Raw genomic sequence first — 27,013 nt, 5'->3', positions numbered from 1 at the left:
GAGCCAGAAAAAAGGACTGAGCACATGTAGGGAGTGGGTTTTTATACCCTCTTGAGCCTTTTGTTTGGAGTGATTTCCTATTCCTATTGGAGGCTATTTCCGGTGTTGTGAACTTTTGACCTGAGTCTGAGTGTGCCTTTCTGGTATGCTGATGGTGATGGGTTAATCCTATTATGTCCAAAGGTCATGTCCTGCTTTCCTGGGGCTGGGCTGATGACTCTTTGGATGGGGTGTGGAGATTTTAGGTTTTTGTCTTCTTAATCTCCTAGCTCCCTCTATAGATCTGGTCCTTGCTTGGGGAAGGGAGACCTGGGGCTATTAAGAAAAACTGGGCATGCTTTCCTGCCTCAAGATCCTTTGAGGAAATATATTTTCCTGCCCTTTTAATATTTCCTTCTCTCTGAATTCCCACCACCTCAGTCTAATGGATATGCTTGGGGAAGGGAGACCTGGGGCTATTAAGAAAAACTGGGCATGCTTTCCTGCCTCAAGATCCTTTGAGGAAATATATTTTCCTGCCCTTTTAATATTTCCTTCTCTCTGAATTCCCACCACCTCAGTCTAATGGATATATCCTGAGAGATTTCAGGGAGTGGCTATCTGAGCTGTCTTTTTTCCCCCTCCCCACAGGGGCATAAGTGGCTGCCGTTGGGGGGAAGGGGGCAGGAACAAGGGGTTATTTATTTATTTATTTATTTATTCGGTTTATATACCGCCCTATTCCCAAAGGACTCAGGGCAGTTTACAAGGCAAAATTTAAAAACAATCCAATATAAAATTAAAATAAAATTAAATTAAGTCTAGCCGCAAAAATTAAATCACAATTTAAAAACATTAAACCCCTCAGTCCAGACCAGATAGCTCAAAGAGCCAGATTTTTAGGTCCCGGCGAAATGAACGAAGGTCGGGGGCAGTCCGGAGTTCCGTTGGCAGTTGATTCCATAGGACAGGCGCGCCCACAGAGAACGCCCTCCCCCTGTGGATCGCCCGTCGGCAATCCTTGACCGGTGGTACCCTGAGGAGGCCCTCCCTGTGGGAGCGCACAGGACGATGGGAAATTGACGCTGGCAGCAGGTGCTCCCTTAGATAATCCGGGCCCATGCCATTTAGGGCTTTATAGGTCATCACCAGCACCTTGAATCTCACCCGGAGGGCAACCGGAAGCCAATGCAGCTCACGGAGAAGAGGTGTTACATGGGAGTATCGGGAGACTCCCATCACAACTCGCGCGGCTGCATTCTGCACCAGCTGAAGCCTCCGAGTGGTCCTCAGGGGCAGCCCTAGTGAGCTAGTGACCAGGAAAATGTTGGGAAATGCCAAAAATGAGGATCATGTGGCTACAGCAGTGCAGCAGCAGCTCAGAAGCAGCAACCTGGTAATGCTGAGGCAACCACAATTTCCCCAAATTTCATTGCCTTGGGAGCAAGGGGTCCTGGCATTCTGTAAATTAGCCCATTTGAGATACCTTGGTTGAAAAGGTTTTGCTCTATGATGCAACATTTCACCCAGTTGAAGGTTGCAGACATGAGTTTTATTAATATATGTAACTCAAAAGATACCTTAATAACAGAAATACTGTTACTGTTGAAATTTATGAGTCCATCCATCAGACAAGTTGCAAGAAAACAAAAAATAAAATAAAATTCACCAGTGATATTTAATATTCTTTTCAACCTCTGGGGTGTTAAAAAAAGGTCTGCTTTTTGTGTGTGTGCACAAATTTGACAAAACGCTATTCGTATGTATTATTTTTCTTGTAAGGCAGTTCTAGATCCAGATACATATATGGTGCACAAGTTTCTTTCAACCAAGCATTATTTTGTAGCACATTCTCAATGAATAATGCAACAGATGAAGTTTGATATAAATATAGCTTTACTTTAGAAAGTTGGTATCCCGCTGATGATGGATTTCAAATCCAGCGACAAATACAGTAAACCAGCCAGTATCTATAGTAGAAATATTGTAGCATATTTATGAAACAGAAATACTTCATTATATCAAAGCAGAACTGTAGATCCCTTGGGGAGAAGGCCACAGACTCCCACTCTCTCAAAATGAACCCTATATAGGTCTCCTCTGAGAGTGGACAATATTGCCTATCCTGAATCTAAACTGGCTTAAGGAACTGGTTGGGCTCTTCTTCGTTAACAGTTTAAACCTGGATCTTGCCCAAACCGCTCTGGTTGGAGGAGGTTGTGCTTTCTATCTATCCTCCCTTAACACAGCATAAAGATTCCAACTACCATATAAAAAGCTGGATTCTATCAAAAATTCAGATGTGTCACTAAGGAGTGTCATTGCAAGAAAACAAGTCACTCTAGAAAGCAATGCCCAAAGATTGTCCCGGCCACAAAAGTTTTGTTTAAAATATATCAGATCACAGGATTAGCATTAAGATAATGGTCAAAATAGAAAACAACACACTGAAGAAAATCATTTGTATCCCATAAAGAAATTGGTCTAGACTAAAAACTACTACACCTAAGAGGACAGTAACTTAAAAAAAAAGCATTATTCAAGATGACTTGGATGTAACTCCCAAGATCCAATGTTTCTAAGCTAATATAATAAGAAGCAACTAAAAGCCCAGATTTTTTTTAAAAAGGGAATTTACAAATATGTACAAAATCAAAATAGACGTATACTTTAAAAAGAAACCAATGAAAAAAAACTTGTAGAGAAAAATAAAGACTCAGTTCAACCTGAATACTCCAGGAGTGTGAATGTGATAGTCTGCAGTTATTTGGAACTTTGTTTCCCAGTGGACAAAAAGCATGCATCACCACCTTCCTCAGCACAATTTACTCCACTGTACTGTGAAGCATCTAGAGGACACATGCCTTTGTTAGGAGTCTAAAGGCAGGAACTTGTATCTCTTTAGAAGGCATGGCTCTTTCAAGAAGAAGACTCCAATCTGAATTGTAGAGTAAGAAGCAATGTGGGAAAAACCCAGTATGATTTTGGTCCAGCTGACTAGAGTTTGGCAAAGCATCACATATTTGTTCATATAGCTTCACCTGGGAAAATGCAGTGCTCTTTGGGAGCAAACATCCAAGGCTCATCTTCAATGTCCACAACAGACTGTAGATGGTCTTAGAAGCATAAAGGTATGGTGGGTTGTTTTTTTTTTACACACAAGCATTTTAAAAACATTAAAATAAAACAGTAAAAATATTTTCACAAACAATGTACACACTGGGGCTAGGGAGGATAAGAAGTGTGCTTCACTAAGAAATGGATTAAAATATCCTCTTTCGCTTTAAATAGGAGTCTGCGTAGTGCCCTCCCAGGCCCTGAGAATGCTGGCCGATATAGCTGCCTTCTGGACTAGGCTCTGGAGAGGGTAGCAGGTGAGAAAAAGCTCGCTTCTGGCCTCCAATGGGAGTCTGCAAAAGAAAGACAAACAAAGTAAGGAAGGAGAGGAGCAGGGCAGGGGAATGACAAGTTCAGGAGGACCTCCAAGTTTCAGAATTCCTTCTGGGTTGAATCATCTCACCTTTGAGTAGCTACTATGGGAAGGGCTAGTTGGTCCTAATCCAAGGGTATTCTCTCCTGTGCCCATTGGTGGCATCCCAATAGCCTTGAAAGATAAGGAAAGAATCAAACCAACATTTGATTTCATTGAAAGGTTTCTGACACCTTGCTCAGGTAAGGTATATGTAAGTTGGGGAGAGAGGCATAGGTGCTATTGGAGAAAGTCCCCTGAAACAATTCTGGAGGCACACAAAAATAAGTAAATGTGTAGTCTGGATTCCAGCTGTCCCACACAATCTCACAATAGTCTGCCAAACCTTTCATCTAATTAAACAAATCTTAACATCAAATATTCCACTGTGTGAATACTTTCTTTTTACAGCAACTGTATCCCTTACTAGTTGTATTTGAAGCTGTTTTTGTAAGACAGGTGTAAACACAAAGACAAGCAGATTATTGTCAAGCCAGGCAACTGGTAGTCAAACGTTGTGCTGTCCAGAGAAACAACTGCATAAGAAAGAAACTTTGGGTGGGTGGTCCTGATGTTTTGAAGTAACCTTGGAGCAATATGCAAACAACTGCAATATGATATTGAAAGCTATCCAAAGCTAATTTGTACATGAACTTCAAACTACTTTAATGATAAAAAATTACTTTGTTCAGGTTGCTTTGTCTGAGTCCAGCTTGAAGGCCACTTGTGAAATATGAGGTTGGCGACCCTGCATAGAATGGGGGCAATGGAGCTCCTAGATGGTTTTGCTCAAACCCAGGAGATGAGACCTGAAAGAGAAATTGGGTTGTTTTAGCTGCTTGCACGCACACTCTCATATTTCAATATTTAGGAATTATGTAAGTACAAACTTGTTGATTTTCACTGACTGAAATCAGACACAGGACTTAAAGTGGAACATTCTTGCTGTGTTCCTGATCAATACTTTTCCAGTGTACTCCTTACACTTTCCTTCTCACCCATTCCTCTGCTCCTTCTCCATTCTAGCTAATAATGGCTTCCTCTTAAATATTTCCTAATATATATCATTATGCACATATTGGTGTTAGATCTATGCACATCTCTGGCCAATACTGCTGCTATTTCCCCCTCATATACAGAATGGTGCCATTTGGTTACACAAGGAACAGGTGTAGTAGAAGGAACAGATACAGAAATGGGCATCTTCTTAGGAGCTCCCTAAAATCTGGTCCATTTTAACTACTGGACAGTTTTCATTCAATTAATTTTTACCTTTTGCTTCTTATGTGTAAATACACTTAGCTGGGATGCTGTCTCTCTGGCCTGGGGATATGTTCGTGATACCAAGTCCTTTTGAAATAAGAGAGAGAACAGATCTTTTCAAGAAAATTTTGCCACCATTAAGACAAGTATGGCCCTGAAACATTCACCTAATATTTTATATGCTCACCAATAAAAATCAAAAACCTATGCATGCCTACGTGTCTTCCCCCTTTTCCAACTTAGATAATCACAAATAATTTACTAATACTCACAGGCTGATAGTCAAATGCAGAATTATCTTCTGATTGACTAGATGAGGGCAGGAGAAGATCAGACATGGATGCCTGCTGCATTCTAGGATTGGAAGCATTGCCAAGTACACCAGACTTCGGGCTGAATGTTTTATTATTTCCACCTGCAAGGAAAGTGAATATGCAATAATGAGACTACAATTCCTTTAAATTAAATGCAGGACTACATGGGAGAATATTTGTACTATGTAAGGTAAGCACCCCTGTTGAAAGTATTAGAACAGTCTTCTCCCACTTGGCATCCTTCAAAAATTGGGAACTGCCACATCCAAAATTCCTACCTTTTTTTAAAAAAAAATATTGGCTGAACATGATTTTAATTGGGGAGGAAATATTTTCCCTTGGTTACCCTTCCTGCCAATTGCTGCTTACCTCCAACTTTACTCCTAGGCAGAAGGCTGTGCAGATTTAGATATGGATTGAGAGGAATCTTGAAGTCTTTCGGCGGCTCTCCTAGGAGAGAAACCTGAAAGGAAAATTGCAAGTCCTGGACTGCTGAATGTAGTTTACTTCAGTTAAGGCAAGTCACTTAAGTCTGGCCCTGGTTTAATTACCTAAGTAGCAGCAGATAAAATCTCCAAATTTTTAGTAATTAAAAAAACTAGGCAGTTACCTTTAATTCCAGCTCTATAAATTATTGTATGAAAGCAGTTATTTTGCATTCAGAGTTTAATGTCTGCAAGCATCATAACTATAAAAGCAAAATAAAGCAAAGAATCCTTAATGAAATTAGATCTGCAAGCATTAGGGATAAAAAGGAAAGGGGAGCATTAGCCAGTGCACTGGGCAAAGAGCTCTATCACAAAAAAAAGTGTTTCTTGTTTGTCGTACTTCTAAATGACTACAATAAATAATGATAAAATTATACCATTAAATAAATGCTCAGATTTTCACTAACATAGACAGGTGCTGAATGTTAAACTTGATGGCCCAACTTACATTAGCTAAATGAGGACCATTGTCTGATCTGTTATCGGAGGGTTTCTGAAGCCCACTGATCATAGATCCCAAAATGGAAGTAGTGAGACCCTGTAGGCCAGGTGAAGTCAGTTGGGGTGCCTGAGTTCCCATTGCAGCATTCTCCCTCTCCATTGCCAATGGTCCCAGGAAAGATGGCAAGACAGGAGATTTCACAGGTCCTGGGGAAACATCAGCTGGCAAAGAACCACCTGGGAAAACATGAATCCGGTAAAGAGTATATCCAAATGCTAGCTATCAGAATTAGGTTTATTTACTGAACAAATGATCACCATTTGATGGGCAGCATTTTAAGGAGCATTTAATAGCAAACCTTGATATCCCCCAGTCTTAATAAACATCTTTAGAAATAGAGGCTCCAAAGGTTATTCAAGAATTCCTCGGCAGCTTGCCAATACAGATATATAAGTAATAGAAAAACCTCAGTTCTACATGGCCACAAATAAAAGTATATTTCCAGTCATAATCTATTCACCTTTTAAGGCTAAAAAAGTGCCATAAATGTTTGTTTGTATTCGTAGTCTACTACCTGTACTCAGCACAATATTCTTTTTCAGACAGTCGGGAGACAGAAAGAGCAGGGATTTACAGAACTATAGCAGATATAGAACTCCCACCAATAGAACTTTCACCAAGTTTCTGAGAAGAGCAGCAAGCGCTATACTGAAATCCAGGGCAAAAATCAAAACAAAAATATCAATTTCCATCTGAAGGACATCTTACCACAATCTGCTCAACTCAAATAAGTTTCCTTTCAGTTAGGCAAATGAAAAGTTAGCTGAGTGAGAAAATGAAGCATTCCAACAGCTTGCTATAAGACAATTGCTATGAGACTGCAGGAATCTTCTGCAATCTACATCTTTCTGTTTATCGAGAATCCAAGAACACTTTCTCAACTTCTACTAGAAACCCCACCCCTACTTAAAGCCTACAGATTGGAAGGTTTCTTATTAGGGCATCTATAACTAAGCACTTACCTGAGGACATGTCACCTAATAACTGATTTCCGGCCTGAGAAGCTGGAGGGTTTGACATCCCCATAGGATTGTGCTGCAAGGAACCATGAGGAGACTCTCCCAAGATTCCAGGTTTCTGCAAACAAGTCAGAGGCTTCAACAACTGAGATTAAAGGATACATACATGCCTAAAAAAACATGCAAGACCAAACTATAAGCCTGCCACAAGCAGCTAATGTCAAGCAAGGTGAACTAAGTGAAAGAAATATAGCCACGTATACTTCAAGTGACCTGGGATGGTCTATGAGAGAGCCAGAAACTGGATCCTTACATATCATGTAAAACATCTGGCAGAGGAGTGCTAATACGTCTCTATAAGTTTTGAAAAACAGAATACTTGGAGGAAGTAAGTGTCCTGATGACTTTGATATATCCATTTAAAATTTTAATCCCTTTGTAAAGTGAAAGACCTTGACTGAGTTTAGCTGCCACTAACAGTCTAAATTACAGGATTTAAACGGGATCTAAACAGACAAGATTCCACAGCACAAGTGGTTAGTTTAGCATCTCACTTTTTTTACTACTTCGAAAGGCTGAACTGCAGTACCAATCAATTTTTTGACAGGCACACAGACAAAGTTAGTTCCAAAAGTTCTGATTGCCATTTCCTTCCATTGCTATAATAGGTGTTTTCTACCTCAAAGCAAACTGAAAACTGTATCTAGATCCTTGCAATCCTCTTGTAACTGAGGTACAATATCAAGAGTATTAGCCATATGTAAAGCCACAAGAGGAAAGGCTAATTAACTTCCTTACAATTTCACCCCAAACTACTGCATATTTTATCAGGCATTTGCCCAGGTTTCTTCTATTTATAATTGTAGGCAAAACCTAGAAATTCCATTTCTGAAAACCCAAAGTGCTAAATACAGAATATGAGCCCACAGAGGCAGTCAATTTCTAGGGAAGCTAGAATATGAAGAAAAACACAGAGATGCATCTTAAATCCAATTGGATTAATCCCATTAATTGTAATACTACCAGGAGGCTCTTGGAAATAGAAATGTATTAAACAGGTCAGATATTTTTATGTCTGAAATTTTTAAAAAAAAACTTCTCATCCCTTAATAAGAATGGGGAAAAATACTACATTTTTCTGAAACAACTGCCCATATATAGAAGTTAGATCTTATTTGTATATGATTTATAAAATACACAATGTCTCATCGGTTCAGCTAACTGACAGGACAAAATCTATCATCTCCAGAATCAAAAAGTACCCAATTCTGAGTACACAAAGCTGCACTCAAAGAGATACACAGATAATAAAGTAAACCTACATACTGAATTAAGATCTCTTTAGCATCCTTTTCTTTCTGAGGATCCATAGTGGGCTTGTATTAAAGACTTGCACAAAGTTATGGCAAGAAAACATGCTAGTTACTTAATCCTACACGGTATGAGAAAGGCTGGAAAATAGTCACTGCAGTGCACCTTTCACTGAGCACAAACACTGCACACATGTGCACACAATCAGCATATTTCCACACAGAGACCAAGCCTTGCACTCACATGGAATATGGCCTGGTTTTCCTTGTTCTGCAGGAGTTGTGCCCAGACCTGGTTTTGGACTAAGAGCAAGTTTCCAAGAAATGCCTTCTGGAGCAGAAAGCACAGAAAGACCAGAAATAAGAAATTTAGAAATAACTAAAAGCTAGGAAAGCTATTGAGAAAGAGATAGTTAGAAAGCAAAGCTTACACTGCACTTTTTCTATGCATATATGCAAGTGCCTAAGGACATTTCTATCACCAGATGCAATAATGCAAACTGCTGTATTCTACACTAACAGCAAAACGTAGTTCCAGTTGCTGAACATACTAGATTGCTTTGATTTGAAAGGTTAAATGACCACTATAAAGTTTGGTTATATGCACACATACACACAATGTACTTCCAACTACAAAAGTAACTCTGAGGAAGAACTGAGTCACACATATGCATGAGTACTTTAGACAAAGAAAGGATATATTCTGTGCTTGATTTTGTTTTATCTGAATGGTGGGATAAGCAGCTATGTACAGCAATCATTCCTTGACAAAAAATTAACACTCTTTTTCTACTTGTATCCTTGGAGAACAAGTCACCTGCTGTGCTTGTGTTTGATTCTGGAGTGCCAGCTGAAGTTGAGCTGTGAACAGAGCTGGGTTGGTTAGAAGAGATACTGCTGGTGGTGCTCCAAGGATTCCTGAAAGAAAATCAATATAGTTTAATTCATCCTATTAGGAAAAGTGGCAGGGCAGCCTACTAATATTGCAAAAAGTATGAGATAAAACAAATTTCGAAATTCTTACTCATTGGAGGCTCGTATCGTATTGAATTGGGCTTTTGATGACTGAATTTGAAGGGCTTTTTTTTTCAAAATGTTTCTCTTAATGTTATTGCCTGATAGCATTAGCACATTGATTGATTGGCACAATCACTGGGCAGCCTAACAAAGAGTTTTAGTAATATTTTGTCTTTGTCTAAAAAAATGAAAAACGTATACATTAGAAGAAAGAATGGCTTAACCTACTAAGTCTAGGAAGGACTGGAATGCTTCACAAAAGTGCTGTTATCGCATAACCCATGCTTCACTTTTCTAAGCTACGTTACTAGTTAGTTTAGAACAGGGCTTTTCAACCAGTGGCATGGGTACCACCTGTGGAACATTGGCACCTGGCAGGTGGTACGTGACCATCCAAGATCTCCAGGGTCTTGTGATTTACATTCAGATGCTTGGCAACTGATTCATATTTATGATGGTCACAGTGTCCCAGGGTCATGTGAAGTGACCAAAACCTGCTGCAACCACCCAGCAGAGGGGGGGGGGAATAAAAACCAAACACCCCCCACCCAATCCTCAACAGAAATGCTCACAACAATGAAAACCTCAGACAGGAGGAAGAGCGCCGCCGGGCAGGCAGGCAGGTGTCTTGCTCCCCTGTGGCTTGGGGGGCACTTTTTTCAGTGCCATTGTAACTTTGAACAGTCACTAAGCGAACTGTTGCAAGTCGAGGACTACCTGTACTTCATCACTTTTTTTCCTTTTTTTTGTCATCAAGTTTTTGACACCTTGCTAGGCGACTGGTGGTACTCAGATGCTGCCATATCTTAAAAGTGGTACAATGGGTGAAAAGGTTGAAAAGCCCTGGTTTAGAAAACGGGTGTCAAACTCGCCGCATTACATGATGCATTGCAATGTATCACAACTTTTTTTGCACGGCTTCTGCATGATGTAACTCGCCCATGGGCCGGCAGTTTGACACCCCTGGTTTAGAACGTCAGAAACCAAGCCTAGCTTCTAAGTATGAAGTATTTATACCATACTGCTTTTCTAACTCAGATATTGAGAGGAAATCAAGTATTATCAATGGGCTTGTAGGCTGGAAGCTTTTAAATATCACATTGGTCAAGCCTGGAAGTAGCTTTCAGACTCAGAATTCTTTATCTGAACTTGCCTTGCTTTCCTCCAAGGGCTCCATGAAGTAGGGGGTTGAGTAAGAGTTGGAGAGATGAAGGATTCCCCAGGCTGTTCAGAATCTGAAGAAGATTGGGTTCAGGTAGAAGCCCTTTCCCACGGTTAAGCGCCTGAAAAAGATAACAGCAGAATCAAAAAGGTATCTGGATTCTTTGACAGAGAAAGAGATGTAGCATTCGTGGCTCTTATATGCAGGAAGAGGGCATCCATGTACAAGTTGAGGATTTAATGATTACAGCAATGTGAAGCATTAGTCCATTATTATTTTTTTGGTTATTTTAACCAATGGAAAAAACTTCTAGTTCCTGCAAGATATACCGGTATTTTGTGTTACCTCTTGAGGGGTGACTGGAAATATGGTAATCAAAATATTGGATAATACAGATGACATCTATAAAGACTAAAAGACAAGTGATGGAAAGGAGTGTTTGTTAAACTACAATGGTATGTCATTCTCCAAGATGCATAGCTTGCTCCAGGCCAAATGAAATTATTAAAATAACAGTGCGTGACATATGGCATTGATTAGCAAGAGACAAATTATAAACAGAATCAGTACTGCAAGCTGAGACTTACTGTTGCCTGGGCAGCTATCAGAGCAGCTAGCATACTTCGTCCAGGAGGGCCCGGAGCACAGAAAGAGACTCTGATGTGGTTCCCAGCAAGTAGAAAGCCATTGGTAGCCTGCTGAACCATCTCTGCTATCTCAGTTGACTCATATTCCAGGACTGCAAAGCCTTTCAGCTGCCCATCCTGACCACATGCCAGCTGTGTGAAAGGGGAGGGGGGAAACAGCGCTATGAAAATGACCTACGTAGTTACTTCATGTTTTAAATGGAATCGGCAAGTCTTCCTGAATTAGTTGGGAAATATAAATGGGCTTACTTTACATGTTTCATTAAGCTATAATATTGTTTACATTACTTTGTTTTTGGCTGAGCACACTGTCTGCACCCAGCCAGAGGATCAGACAGTTGAATATAAATAAAATTAATATAAATATAAAAAAACCATATGTTCTGAAAAATGGAGGCTAGAGAGATAAGTCAGACTTTCCTGTCTTTTGGGTTTTGCAACTGACTTCTTCCTCACTGCAAAAATCTCTAGTGCAATCAGAACATTCCCCAGAAGACATGTATTTTGTTTAAATAAAATATTAAGCAAAACATTGCAAAGAAATGAAATTGCATCTGAACTAGACTACTGTGTCTTTCACCTTTTTCACCTTTGGTTTTTTTTAAAATTTGCTACTGAAATTACACAAGGGCTATAACTAATTTAAGTGCTGTGTCAATGGAAGCATTATGCACATAAAAAATGCTTATCTTTTTATATGTAAGTGCCTAAGCAAAATCCCCAATAGTTTTTTTATTGAACTTTCATACCAACAATAATGCAACCAGAATGTTTTGTACCAGTCATTCAAATAAACAGTGGCTTCTTTCATTCTGGTTCATGTTATGTGACTTGTAAACCATGGTTTATGACATAACATGTAAGTTCATCCCTAGTCAGGTTATTTATGTAGCAGATTTTGTCCATATTGTTATTATTAGGTGACCACAGGGTAACCCCAATAACAGTATCTGTTCAAAAGTTGCTTGGCAAATATAAACCAATTAAAGGGAAACAAAACTGCAGAATCCATGGCATCCTTCAAAAATGAATCTGTTTAAGGCAGGGGTGTCAAACTGCTGGCCCGCGGGCCAGATGCGTCATGCGGAAGCTGCGTCCACCCCATTGCCGGCAATGGCAAAACTGTCCCAATATGTTGCGCAACATCACATGATGTCACAAGTTTGACATGTCTGGTTTAAGGATTCATTTCTAACTACTGTTTGGTGAAATCCTTAAAAGGGGAGTCAAATGCTAAGAACTGGAAAGTCTAAGGAATTATAATTTCCACAGTCACTCAACTAGGCTTCTATGAAATACCACCATCCATTAACATGTACCTCTCCTGCCCATATATCAATATGTTCTGTTGGACCTCAAAGGCATGTGATTTTTGGGCTCCTCTTAACATTGAAAAACATATCAGGCCTGACATATAGAAGGTGATTTTGAGGTGGGGATCTTTAAATTATATCAGGCCCTTTTTAGTGTTATTCTATAAATGTGCATTAAATTAAATTACGTGCCAACAAGCCATTGCCAACTCTTGGTGACCAAATAGATATTCTCCATGAAAATTATGCATATTTCTTTGTTGATTCTTGTACAAACTGCTGCCAAAATCTGATAAAGCAATGGAAGTTTCCACAAATTGCATGAAAGAAGTTTGTAAACTGTCCTCACTAAATTTAGAGCAGAAAGACTTTCAATTATTAATATTGAGAAATATGCATTTTCCTTAAGCTTAGAAAATTCCAGATGTTTAAGAAATTGGGACAAGGAGAAAAAGCTAGCTTCCTTACTGTACAGGGTGTACATTCTGTTGCATTCGTAAGAGCAATCCATATTTAATTACAGCTTGACAAGGGATAAGCCAGACAACCTAGCAACTTGGGAAAAGGAGATCTACATAGTGGAGAGTCAGCTAGTTATGTGCAGTTCTTGCAATAGTAGACACCAGAAAAGCAGCCTATTTTCCCCCAGGATTAAGATCCTTACCTGACAGAATGTTGGAGGACAAATGGCAGAGAAGGTTTGCCTCAGTTCTTCAAGATCATTATAATTGTGGGGCAATTTATCTACACATAAGCATTTTGAGTGAATAAGGTCTAGAGTCAATTGGTTGACATCTGTCCAATGAACATACAGGGTCCGTGTTCCCAGCTGTTTGCCCAATAGGTCAGACTTTGCTCTGGCTGCTGAATCCTTTTTCATGTATTCCACAAAACCATAACCTTTCGAGTGTCCCCTTTTCTCACTGTATACCAAGAAGCAACGCTCTAAGTTCCCAAATGGTCGGACCAGGTCTTCAAACTGCTGCTGTGTGTAAAGGTGGGGCAGATTGGCAATGCATAAGAGGGCATCTGTGGGTTGTAGTTGTACTGTAATCTCCTTGTCTCGTAGCTTGCTCAAGTGAAATTTCTTAATGGCCGATTCTGCCTGTTCTCCATTCAATAAGGTGACGAAAGCTACAAGAAAAGGGAGATATAAAGGCAATTGGCAAAATGCTCCACAGCAAACTTATAAGCACAGTTCTCTTAATGATTTCTGACAGAACATTTACAGAATTATAAAAAAATGGTCTTGGTCAACTAGTCAGAAAAAATTCACTTTGTGTTTCTATACTGGCTGTACAATAAATACCTTTAGAAAGTTGTCAGGCATGGCTTCTTTTTTCTTCCCCCCCCTCCCCCTAGTTCTTTATTTATACTTATATTCTCTTCTCCATGATTATGAAAATGAGGGTAGTGTAAAGGATCAGATACTAATAAGGTCAGATTCATGTCAAGAAGACAATTGTGTTAGAGAACTTTCATCTGCCGCCTCTATTTTATAACTTCAGACTGTAGCCTTCTTGTAAAGACTTGTCCTTATACTTGTTATTTTGTAAAATAAAGAAACACCAACAACATAAATCAACTGTCAGCATTGTACTATGCTAGGCATGGATTTTTAAAGATTGTTTTCTCTCCTTCTCTCCTAGCACTTTATGTTTCCCTAGTTTTCAAAGGAGAAGAATGCCAATGTATAAGAGAATCTGTTTTTTTAATTCACAGATGTCAAATTCTTCACTTCCTACAAGTTATTCTATCAAAGACCTTTCTGATATAAGCAAAAATACATGTTTTTTTCCTCTATTGTTTATCTTTATACTGGATTTTGAAGGCACTTCAAAGCAAAAAAAATTAGGATCATGAAAATCCAGTGAGACAAGTCTCTGCTCATCTTCCTGTGCACTTTTCAATAATGTATTTGCCATATTAAACATATCTGAAGCACATTTCTAGTACAACATTTTGTTTTTGATTGATACAGAATTATGGACACCAACAAATTAGGAATCTTAATCTGAAGTTTCCTTAGAGCTAGATATATATTTTGTTATTTTGGGAAGAAAATATCCATCAAGCAGTTTTAAATTTATCTACAGAAAGGCAAAAGACAGGCTCTTTTAGAATACTAACCTCAGAAACTGCATCCCAATGCAGTGCAAGTAGATTAAAAAAGTAGCTGCCAGGGGCTACTGATAGCTTGTTCCTACCCTGTACCTCAATGCTTGTCATAACCAAGTAAACTTTTTTCATCAGAAAATGCATGCATTCGTGCTTTACACTGATCTAACTAATATTTTAATGTATCAAAATAAATCAGCTTCAGAGAGGGAGAACAGTGCTTTTTAAATTTAGTGATAAAAATTAATGCAGAATACAACATTCCTTTACCACAGTAGTTTTTTTCAATTTTAGGGAGAGCACAGCAGACAATATTAAAAAATACTATTCCACTACCAATAGCTAATTTTTAACATAATGCAACTGCTGTTAAAATCCTCCATTTCAACAATAGGGTATTCTGTTTTAGGATGGTAAGATTCAGGTATATTATCCATGACATTCTAATCCAGTGTTAGAATGGAACGAATGACCCAACAATATTGGAACAAATTTTTGAGCTGGCCGCAAGCCCTGTTTGTGAAAATATTCTAATGCATACAAATACTAGACTCTATAGCAAATATATTTTCCATACTGAGCATACAAGACCTCAAAGCATTTTGGCTCCTAATTTTCCAACTGCCACCTCAAACAGGCTTCAATGTTCATAACTGGAGAAGAGAAGAGAAGAGAAGAGAAGAGAAGAGAAGAGAAGAGAAGAGAAGAGAAGAGAAGAGAAGAGAAGAGAAGAGAAGAGAAGAGAAGGACGAAGGGAGGCTCAGCTAATCTCAATGTATACATGGTTGTACTTTGACAATAAAGGTTCATTAATTAAGAGAGGAGAGGAGAGGAGAGGAGAGGAGAGGAGAGGAGAGGAGAGGAGAGGAGAGGAGAGGAGAGGAGAGGAGAGGAGAGGAGAAGCTGAAAGGGACCTTGTAGGTCTTCTAGTCCAGCTCTCCACTCAAGCAGGAGAACCTATACCATCTCAGAAATCACAATCATTGTCTGATTGTGACGACTAAAACACACCACAAGATGATCACATTAGTATACGCAAGCAAGAAAAATGAAATATTAGACAAGCCTTTCCCCATTAACATTGGGCTTTAGTCCTGAATTTACTTTTTGAATTTAAGGAAGTAGAAGCAAGTCCATCAAGTAGACTGTTACATCTCCATCAAGCGTTACACAAAGCCCACCCTCAATTCATAGCAAAGCACTTTATAAATGCAATTTTACTCACCAGTTCCTTTGTATTTGTCCACAAAACAGTACTTAAGTTCATAATCACTCAAAAGTTCATGAATTTCCTGCATAAAATTAACAAAATAAATCAGAGGCAAAAACATGAAAGAATTGCTTATTTTCAATTAAATGACTTCCTGACATCACTCTACTCCCTTTTCAAAAATCTACAGAACAATTGCAAGTCAGAGCACTATTGCGAACATATTTATAGTAAATGTCAGAGAATGATAGCCACAATTTTAACAGAAATTATGTGAAAGCATAATCAGTGCTTTGAACAATGATTATTTCCAAATACATACAGATTTGGATAAACAATGATTAACAGAGCACAGTGATTCAAATAGTCATAAATGTGTTAACAATCTCTTATTAAAGAGAGCACTACACCTGAGGGAAATTATATTTTTTTATCAATTTAGATCAAAGTTGAAATTATGACTGCATTTTACTACTGACTCAGCCATCACATATACATTTGTTTTTAGGATTCTCAATGTCTAAAGCAAATAAATGTGCTATAAAAGAAGTTGTTTTAATCATTCTATTATATTTTAAGATAATGTAAGTAAATATTAAACTCAAATGCAAATTGACCAATATTTTGTTAATAATTTGACATTAAATACTAAACAAATAAAATGAACTGATCACAAACCAAACTACAAGGGTCAATTGTTTCAAGTTTATTTTTACTGTGAAGGTATAAAAGGAAATCACAAACCATTTCTGTATCATCACGAAACTGGAATTTATTTATGTCAGACAAATCAAAATTTGTTAGCTTCTAGAACAGATACAGACACACAGTTCTATCTTTTATATACTATTAAAACTATCATTGTGTTTGTCTGTTTATCCCCTTAGGTTAGTCCAAACATTGAATTATATTGCAGCACTTTTTGAATCAAGTTATCTAAAATCCACTAAAATTAGTGATTGCATAATAAATTAATTAGAATAAATAAATAAATTAGAATAAATTAAATAAATTAGAATGCATAATAAATCTTGGACTCATTACTCTTGTGAAATTGAAATTTCCATGATGTTCAGACCAGTTTTATTTACTGTGACTGCTGCAGTGTCCTTGCAGTTATATGACCGTGATTTTCGACATTCCCTGCTACCTTCCCACAAGCAAAGTCAATAGTGAATCTGACAGGAAGTTGGAAGTCCTTCCCGTTCCCACTATTTTTTTGCCTGTCTGTGGTCATCCTCTTTATCTGTTTAGGTAAGTAAATACTGACTTATTACAGAAGTTTGTTTGCCATTAGAATTATAGTCTTATGCAGCAATAATTAATGTTGGAGAAAATGGAATAACTGCAGTTTTATTAAGGTATAAGATGCACATTTCATGAAAGCTTTCACCAAAAGAAAACCAAACTCTTAAGTCTTTTCAAGTATCGCAAGTTTGTTTTTTTAAAAAATTGCAATGAATTCATAGAGCTTTTCATAGAAAGCTTGCCTATAGAGGCCTTCAATGATTACTTTCTTAAAAGTCCTTCTGATATACAAGAAAAAACAATCTGACAGATGCCTGCAGAACCTCCAGATATCCTTTATAGAGAGGGCAGAGGTTCATGTCTACTTCCATCCTTCCTTTGGCCATAGATTGTCACTTAATTAAACCCTTGAATTTTTATTTATATCCTGCTTCTATTAATTATATCAACAACTCAAGGCAGCAAACATATCTAATACTCCCTCCTCTTTCTTATTTTCCCCACAACAACTCTGTGAAGTGAGTTGGTTGAGAAAGTGTGATTGTTCCAAGGTCACCCAGCTGGTTTTCAGGCCTAAGGCTGGACAATCACAATCTCCTGGTTTCTAGGCCAGAGAATGTAGAAGAATTAAAGCCACTGCGGAAAGTAACACATTAGTACACTTACCATTTAAAGACTAACTTGCCAGCTTTAAGTAGACAAAAATTCCAGTATTCTGAGCCAAGGTAATCTATATTTTGCACCAAAGAGGAATACTTTTTAAAAAGCCTTACATCGCTACAAATTAAGTTTGTACAGTATTCCCAATATGTTTTCTCCTGCATTTTCCCCCAAAGGTTCACTAGTCATTATCAACATAGTTTGGTTTACTTGCCCTTTTACAACATCTCAAGGCAGACACGTACAGAATTCTGCATTTCATAAGATAAACTACAGAAGATATTCCTCACAATAAAAATTCTTATCAAATTATGTTCCCTTCATCTTTTCAATATCTTTTATCCAAATCAATATTTGGGAGTTTAAATAAATTATCTTGGCTTTAACCAAACATCACCTGTTTCACATCACATCTATTCTGTTTTTGAATTTTTCTACTTCCTTATTTAGCAATTATGGCTTTGACCAGGCATTCATTTTTCTCTTTCTTTTAGACCCAGTTCCTAAAAGTTGTCTATTAGATTGCTATATAACCACTCACGTACACATAGCCACTTCTTAACAAACCTAAACCTGCCTAGGTTAAGATTTTCTCACCTGTTCTACTCTGTTTCCTCATCAATTTAATCAACACCTATCACAATGTTTAATAATATATTATCTTAAATTAAAACGGTTAATAATCTGTTCTTGATAAAAGCCAAAGAGTTTGCATTGTTTTCTAATATTCTCCAGAGCAATATGGTTTCCTCAAACTTTCCAATGATTCTGCTAAAATTATGGAGATTTCTTTAAAAAAAAGAGAATTCATAAGTATGCCTATCATGTCACACAAACTGAAATACCATGAGAAATACCAACACAAACAGACTTTTTAAGGATCTTAGAGATTAATTTATTATCCATTATTTAATGTAATTGCTATACCAACAGATTTCACACAGCAAATCCAAGTATCATGAACAGGTGGCATACAAATGAAGTTATAACACATTTGAGAATGTAATTAGTTGCATATTTATTTTTATCCTTTTATTTCTATAAATAATCCAAGACAACAAACATACCTAATATTCTTTCTTCCTCCTATTTTCTCCACAACAAGAATCCTCTAAAATAGACTGGACTGAGTGTAAGTGACTGGTTCAAAGTCACCCAGATGGTTTTCATGCCTAATGTGGGACTAGACAGCCTTCCAGTGTTTAGCCCAGACATGTCAAACTCGTGACGTTGCGTGACGTATTGGAACTTTTTCCCCATTGCCTGGCAATGGGGCGGGCACGGTTTCATTGTGACGTGTCCACCCCACGGGCCAGCAGTTTCACACCCCTGGTCTAGCCTGTGCCTTAACTTCTAGAACAAACTGGCTCTCATATCTTAAGAAGTGCACAAACGTTTATGTTTTAAAATTAAACCAGAAACAAAAGCATCATCTAACATTGTTTGTCCATATAACTGTAAAAATTATTTATATACTACTGAAACTCTTGAGTCTGTTTGAGATTTTGTAGCCTTCAATTAGACACCATAGAGCAGGGGTGTCAAACTGCCAGCCCATCGGCCGGTTTCATCATACTGAAGCCGTGCCCACCCCATTGCTGACAATGCAAAAAGTCACGATATCTCGCGACACGTCACGTGATGTGGCGAGTTTGACACCCGTGCCATAAGAGCAACAATTTTTGAGTCAACATACCTCAAATGGGCTAACTTACAGATTGTGTCCAAAATACTGGACTCACAATTACTGTAAGACTGAAATTTAGCAAAGTTGTGGCCACTTCAGTGCCACTAGAAACTTGTATACTGGCAAAAGGAAGGACCATATCCTCGCCCTCTTTCCTGCCTCCCCTTTGGTCCTGTCCCCAATCAGTTGGTGGCAAAGCATGACAGGAGAGCAGTAACTGACTGCTTTGGAACCAAATATGAAATCTCTTAATGGCGGTGGTTGGTGAGTGAAGAAAAAGGGAGTGATGTGAATGTCTACTGACAGGATAGGGCAGTGGTGGTGAACCTATGGCACGCGTGCCAGAGGGGGACACTCAGAGCCCTCTCTGTGGGCTCACGTGCCGTTGCCCCAGAGCCTCCTCCTCCCGCAGCCCCCTCCTCACCAGCAGCCCCCCAGAGGAGAGTTGCCTCCAGGCGTGGCCCACACACCAGCCATCAATGGGTGGGTCCCTTCCACCTGGGAAGGATGGGCCCTTGAGTACACACCGGAATGGGAAACAGGGGTGCAGTTTTCCTTGTGGTCTGCCACTTCTTTTGTTCCCCCTCCCCCCAGCAAAGTTACAAGCAATACAGCTTCTCCTCAGGTTAGCTAAGGAGAAGGCAACTTCACAGGGGTTCTGCTGAGGGGAGGGAGGGGAGGGGAAGGAAAGTGGCTTCGGTCTATATTATATGTGGAAAGAAGAATGACTCATCAGGTCTAGTTCTAAATTTACACCAATACCATCTGGATTATTTTTTTTTCCTAAGAGAGAGAGCATAAAGCTACAACGTAAACTACAATTTGTTTAATACCACATGTTGCTACAACACATTCCTCTCTTATTTTCTGAATACAACTTTTATTTGTCATATTCTGTGATAGAAATGCAGTAAAATGATTTTACACTGGGTATTTTTTGATAATACGTTTCATAGAATGGATAACTACATGGTTTGTCTGAAAAGTAGAAACATTTATAATATTTTAAAAACAAGACAGACTAGTGGTCCCTCTATACCAGGGGTAGACAACCTCGGCTCTTTTATGACTCATGGACTTCAACTCCCAGAATTCCTGAGCCAGCCATGCTGGCTCAGGAATTCTGGGAGTTGAAGTCCATGAGTCATAAAAGAGCCGAGGTTGCCTACCCCTGCTCTATACTAACAGCCCTTTTGAGAATTTCAGATTGAAACCTCTGGATCTTTTTGGCACAAAGCACAGCCCAAGCTATACTCTTTCTCTTATCCTGGCAATATCAGAACCGTTCTCTAGAAACCAACTGTGGAGACTGTTAGGATTATAGGATGGAGAGAAATGGATATATTGTACTTGACCAAACTGATTCATTTTATCTATGAGCAATGTTTTAATTAGTTCTCATAATACTACTTTCACACTGCCAGCATTTTATCATCACTTCTAAATATTTGCTGTATAAACTGCAGATTTTGTCCAGTGGTACACAAATTTAAAATAAAGATATGGTAGCATTAAAAGGCTATCATGTCACAATTTCTCATATTTCTGGTGACTGAATGTAGCTTGGAACTTTGGAAAACTGACAAGACTCTATTATTAATTTTTCAATGAGTAAAACTAGAATCCAAACATTACATTTCCACTTGTAGCTATAACCCTCAAATATTGAAATCTAGGAAGTCTGTTCAGTCCTACAGCAGTATCTGGACTAATAACAGACAGCCTGAACTAGTAACAGACTGGATGAAACAAAATTGATGCTTTATTTAGAAGACAAAGACATGCTTTCAATTAATCAAATACAAATTAAACAAGGGTAGCTAGTTTAAGTGCCATTCTGAAAGAAAGGATAAATATAATAAATCAGCACTTTACCTAGTTCCCTACAACTGATTTAGTATGCAATCTACTTCAGGCTTTTGTTAAGTACATATTTGTATATTAGAAGGGGTTTTTTTTTACAACATAGGAGAAAAATACTAGTGTCCGGGCAGCCACATATTATTTTCAGCATGAAGGCCTCTCTAAGAGAGGGAAACAGAATTCATACAAAAGGAACAGAAAGGGAAAGTTGCAGTGTTTCTTAATGCTAAGCTATGTGAATATACCACAGGCCAATCCAATCATTGATAAACTGCATTTCAATGGCAATCCACTGCAAACCCCTTCTTCACTAAAGAAAAAGATTCAAATATTAGGAGATTAAGCAACAATGCTGGAAGTATTCTGCAAGGTTATACCAGTCCTTCAAATAAACATAACAGCCATGGATTATTTTGTTGTTGTTGTTAGTTGTGAACTCGTGTCCGACCCATCGCGACTCCATGGACAACGTTCCTCCAGGCCTTCCTGTCCTCTACCATCTTCTGGAGTCCATCTAAGCTCACGCCTACTGCTTCAGTGACTCCATCCAGCCACCTCATTCTCTGTCGTCCCCTTCTTCTATTGCCCTCAATCTTTCCCACCATTAGGCTCTTCTCCAGTGAGTCCTTCCTTCTCATTAGGTGGCCAAAGGATTTGAGTTTCAACTTCAGGATCTGGCCTTCTAAAGAGCAGTCAGGGTTGATCTCCTCTAGGTTTTTTAAAAATGCTAACGGAGAACACTAGAGAATTGCTGTGGTTAGGATCTAATGGTTCATTGCTGTCCTTTATGCTATTCAGTATCAACATGAAAGCACTGGAAATTACCTATGTTTGTAATATTCCACTCAGTATCAAGGATGCAGCTGTAGAGGTGGTCAACAGTATTAAGTATCTGGGGGTGCAGATAACTAACAATCTGAATTGGTCTCTCCATACATCATCCTTAGTGAAGCGTCTGCATTTCCTGCATTGGATGAGGAAAGCACATCTTTCTCCTTCTGTCCTGGCCACTTTTTACAGAGGCACGATTGAGAGCATTTTAACAAACTGCATCACTATCTGGTTTGGTGGCAGCAGTGCCTCAGATAGAAAGTCCATACAGAGAATGGTAAGGACAGCCGAGAAGATCATAGGAAGCTCACTCCCTGGTATTCTGGTAAACTCACAAGATTCGTTTTTCTTACCACGCACATGTATACATAACCCGAACTATACTGTTGTTTCTCTGTGACATATATGTGGGCATGTGCTTAATTCTGTATTTATTTTTGTCATATTTATGTAATGTGGTGGTGGTGACCCTTTGAGAGCTGAATGCAACAAAAATTCATTTTAATGTATGCCGATTAGTGTACATTCAAATTGCCAATAAAGTTATTATTCTATTCTATTCTAAACATGATGCACCATCTTTTTGCAAGCTATGATCTCTTCTAAAAAGTAAAGGTAAATTCTATGACTGGGTTTGCTCATCTTAAGCCAGTTTTTTCCCTAACCATATAACTTCTTAATATTCCCTAAGTCGTAAATTATAAATCACTGTCTTGTTTACATATATTCTAAGCCCAAACCAAACAAGCCATATTACTAATTATCACTATACATAAAAAGGGGTTATAAATTTGCTTTTGCTTGACAAGGTTGGGTCCACCCTCTTGTTCTCAGCTGTTCCCAATAGCCCGAAATAGATGATGATATCCTAGCACATGACATTACAATTTCAGTTCAATGAAAGGGCTAGGAATCTTCTGACACGATTGTGTAGAATCTCAAGAGTCTATTTATTTCTCAATCAGTCTACTTTTTAAAATTCTAAGCCATACAATATTTGGTTTTGGCTGTCCTTATATAGGTTTTAAGATGTTCTATCTCCTTAGCTGAAAAGGGGGGGAAAAGTTATTACAGAGGAAAATTTTAACTGGCTGCTTGTGAGAACTCCACACAAATTGTATACTGAAATGTATAACCAAATATAAGTTATTAAAATAATGTATTTGCTTTATTTCCTGGCCACTGAAGCACCATTTAAATTCTCTGGTTCTTTGTCAAAATGACCTATTATAAATGTACTGCTTCCTTCTACAGTATTCTATTTTCCTCATTCCCTGTGTGATTTTCTACTACCGTATAGTAAGTACTTTCATGTGTCATGTCTTTTGTTAAGATTGTCACAACTGGTTTAATTGTACATACAGAAAACCTTCAGCAACATATAATATAGTGTACTGCATAAGCATTTGTCTAGTAAATTCTTTACTTCCTTTTGTTTCTGATTTAACTTCACTGTGTGATCTCAGCTCATTCAAGTATCTATGAAAAGCAATGCAGTACATTTCTCTACCACTCTCTGGACTGCAGCAGTTAAAACAGGTATGTATCAGTTTGCTTGCTGCCAAAACTATAGTCTATTGTTACCCTAAAAGCCAGCAGATTTATTATTACACAGTTATATGGACAAAAGGTCACACAGAAGATACATCACATGCTATTTAATTAGAGGATAGAGCCATAGAAAAGAAAAGAGAACTGGGGGGAAAAACAAATACTAAGTATAATGGGTGTGAGTGGGTGTGTCACAGTTCATTTACAAAGTCCAACTAGATATAAAAGTGAGCTATACATAGTTGCAATCACTGACCAGTGATTATTAGTAACTATAACTGTAAACAAGTTTTGATTAATTCATATATTTGGACTCTCAAATGCCATAACCAAATACATTTTGCACTGCACCTTTTAAAAGTTTTTTTTAGATATGTTTGCATGTATGCAGTAAGACATGATTTGCAAACAGACTATATAATACTGGCAAGAACTAAGAATTGCTGGATCTAAGATCAATGATTTTATCACTGACACTTCAATTACATGAAACACAAAATAGCTTTTATTAAAACCAAACTGAAAAGAAACCAGCACACATGCACACATACATCCACCGCCAAGCCTAAATAAACCCGTATAATAAAAGCAACACACACATTTGCAACACGCTAAAAAAAAGTCACACATTTATTGCGGCTTATCACAAGCTGTAAGTTAAATACAGCAAAGTGAGTTTAGAGTTCACAACTGCTCCAGAGAAATAAGGGAAAAAACGCCAAAAAGAAAAAAATATATATGTCTATTTTGTTTTCCCGTCCACGTCAGGACAGTACGTACCATCAGGAATCAGTGCCGGCAGCAGCTGTTCTTCCTTACCTTCTCACCTGCTTGTTGGCTCGGATCCCCTTCAAACATCCCCCCACGCCCCAGTTCACTTTCCCTTCGGTTACCTGGTTGGCGACATCGGCAGGCAGCCCGCGAATGAGCACCTTGCGTCGGTTACGGAACTGTCGTGCGCTTCTTTCCAGGCGACTCGCTATTTCGGTCGCTTCCAAGGGCAGCAATACCTCTTCAGGGGCGTTGGCCGAGGCTGGATCTGGACCTGAGAGCGACCCAGAAGAGGCAGCTGCCCCGTCACCTACCCCACCAAAAGCCGCTACCGCCGCCATCTTGGGAAGCAATTGCCCCCTTCCTCCTCCTCCTCCTCCTCCTCCACCACCACCTCCACCACACAAGCTAACACCGCCGGCAGAGGGAGGTTGGAAAGAATGGCGTCAGTATCATGCCAGGCCCCCATTGGTCCTGGAGTTCCCCGCCCACCTCCCGGACAGCCGTTAGATGGGTTGTCCAATGAGAGGCTTGAATGTGAATTAACTCTTCACAGTACTGAATAAAGCAGGGGTCTTCAAACTTGGCCCTTTTAGGACTTGTGGACTTCAACTCCCAGAATTCCTCAGCCAGCTTTGCTGGCTGAGGAATTCTGGGAGTTGAAGTCCACAAGTCCTAAAAGGGCCAAGTTTGAAGACCCCTGGAATAAAGAGTTCGGCGCTCGATCCCGCCCAATCCGAAGGCGTGTCCGCTGCTTAGCAGATTTGATTGAAATCTGGGCAGCAGCGAAAGGGGGTCAGAGAAATAAAAGTGAGGGAGGATTGGGCGGAAGTGAAAAGGAGAACGTAGCCGTTCGTGTTAGAACAATTTTGTGCCTCGTCTAAGTTGCCTGGAAGGTCAGCCGTATTCGTTTTTGCAGAAAAAAACATCGAGGCTCGTGATACTTCAGTGCTGTAATACGCAACAAGACTATTAATTATGGAAAGGAAATAATGACATCACATCTTCGGCATAGGGCTATTTCGAGGAAGCCTGCCTTGAGGTGTGCTATTTAATAGGTCAAATTATATATAGTGGCAAAAAAAAAACCTGGCAGCAAAGAAAAAACATCTAGCGGTCACACGATTTTTGCTAAAATTATGGTAGGTACCTCTCATCCCTTTCTCCTCATAAAGTCACTAAGAATCCTTTTAGACTCGGAGAATGTAACTTACCTCAACTTTGTTTCATTTTTTGCGGGCCATAATTTACGTTCCACATTACTTAATGACTATAGTTTTCAGGGTCTTTTTTAACCATCTTGGAGTGCAGAGAAGAGCAACAAAGATGATGGGGGGGACGACTGGAGGCTAAAACTATATATAAAGAATGGTTGCTGGAATTGGGTATGTCTAGTTTAATGAAGAAAAGGACTAGGGATGATAGCAGTGTTCCAGTATCTCGGGAGTTACCACAAAGAAGCAGCTATTCTCCAAAGCACCTGAAGGCAGGATAAGAAGCAACGGATGGAAACTAGCCAAGGAGAGAAGCAACCTAGAACTAAGAAGAAATTTCTTGACATTTAGAACAATTAATCAGTGGAACAACCTGCCTCCAGAAGCTGTGAATGCTCCAACACTGGAAGTTTTTAAGAAGCGACTGGATAACCATTTGTCTGAAATGGTATAAGGGTACCTGCCTGAGTAGGGGGGTTGGACTAGAAGACCTCCAAGGTCTATTCTATTCCTATTCCTATTCCATTCTGTTCCTATTCCTATTCTATCCTATTCCTATCCTATTCCTATCCTATTCCTATTCCTATTCCTATTCTATTCTATTCTATTCTATTCCATTCCATTCCATTCCATTCCATTCCATTCCATTCCATTCTTTAGGAGGAACAATGGTACTGAAAGTTAAATAGATATGGTCATACATTATCATATATATGTCATATTGTATCAAATATATTTATTAAAAAATATCAGTTTGGGTTGATATAAAATATTCTGAGCTAATCAGGTCACCTGAAGTTCTAGTTATAATGAATTCAGAAACAAATTGTTCAACCCTCTTCAAATCATTTTGTTCTCTGGCGGTATTACATTTCAGTTGGTGATCTAAACTGGACAAACATTTAATATACTTTTGGGATCACTCCCCAGATGCTTTCCCAGATACCTCTCCGGATATCAGCTTGGAGGAGGATAAACCAGTTCTGGGCATGTCAGGAGGGCAGTTGGTCAATAGCTCCAAGCAGCCGAGAGTGATTTGGCTGAAACATAGCTGCAGCCGGAAGCCCTGAGGCTTCAGGTGGGGAAAGCATGCAGCTGCAGCTGGTCAGCAATGAGGAACTGCCTTCTGCACCTGATCCAAGAACTTGTAGGGCAGAGAAAAGGCAGGAGCAGCTAAAGTCAGCCTAATTATTCATGAGGAGGCAGCCTCATTCCTCTTGATGGCTACACCAGATGCTGGCTATTTAGTACAGTAGACAGATGGAAACAGTGCTGGGAACATGTTCATTTCCTTGCTGTGATCTTGCGTTGTGTCACTTCAGCTGTTGCCTTGCCTTTGCCCCTGGAGTTGCCTTTCCCTTGGGAACTTGCTTTTGCCTAGTGGACTGGACTCACCTTTGACTTGAGGACTAGTATTGGCTTCATTTGAGTAGCCTG

General features: G+C 39.0%; 1 protein-coding gene across 4 annotated transcripts; it reads right to left on the bottom strand.

Annotated features, from left to right (window-relative positions):
* Window positions 1-1,509: 1,509 nt before the first annotated feature.
* RAVER1 (ribonucleoprotein, PTB binding 1) lies at window positions 1,510-24,717 on the bottom strand. 4 transcript variants are annotated; one of them, XM_081317217.1, is made up of 15 exons: window positions 24,485-24,717; window positions 15,767-15,833; window positions 13,088-13,557; window positions 11,051-11,242; window positions 10,455-10,584; window positions 9,102-9,202; window positions 8,529-8,615; window positions 6,978-7,092; window positions 5,962-6,191; window positions 5,395-5,509; window positions 4,984-5,126; window positions 4,721-4,798; window positions 4,132-4,257; window positions 3,500-3,583; window positions 1,510-3,389 (listed from the first exon to the last, which is right to left on the bottom strand). In XM_081317217.1, exons 1-15 carry the CDS (start codon window positions 24,701-24,703, stop codon window positions 3,243-3,245), a joined length of 2,304 nt encoding a protein of 767 aa, XP_081173343.1. In that variant the 5' UTR covers window positions 24,704-24,717; the 3' UTR covers window positions 1,510-3,242. The 4 variants fall into 4 exon arrangements, with proteins under 4 accessions (XP_081173343.1, XP_081173344.1, XP_081173345.1 ...); XM_081317218.1 differs by having other exon boundaries at window positions 5,395-5,488; XM_081317219.1 differs by lacking the exon at window positions 8,529-8,615.
* Window positions 24,718-27,013: the final 2,296 nt, after the last annotated feature.

Source organism: Vipera berus, assembly GCF_964194415.1.
Source record: "Vipera berus genome assembly, chromosome: 2".
NCBI classification, from domain to species: domain Eukaryota; kingdom Metazoa; phylum Chordata; class Lepidosauria; order Squamata; family Viperidae; genus Vipera; species Vipera berus.
This window is presented reverse-complemented; position numbering and strand designations above follow the sequence as displayed.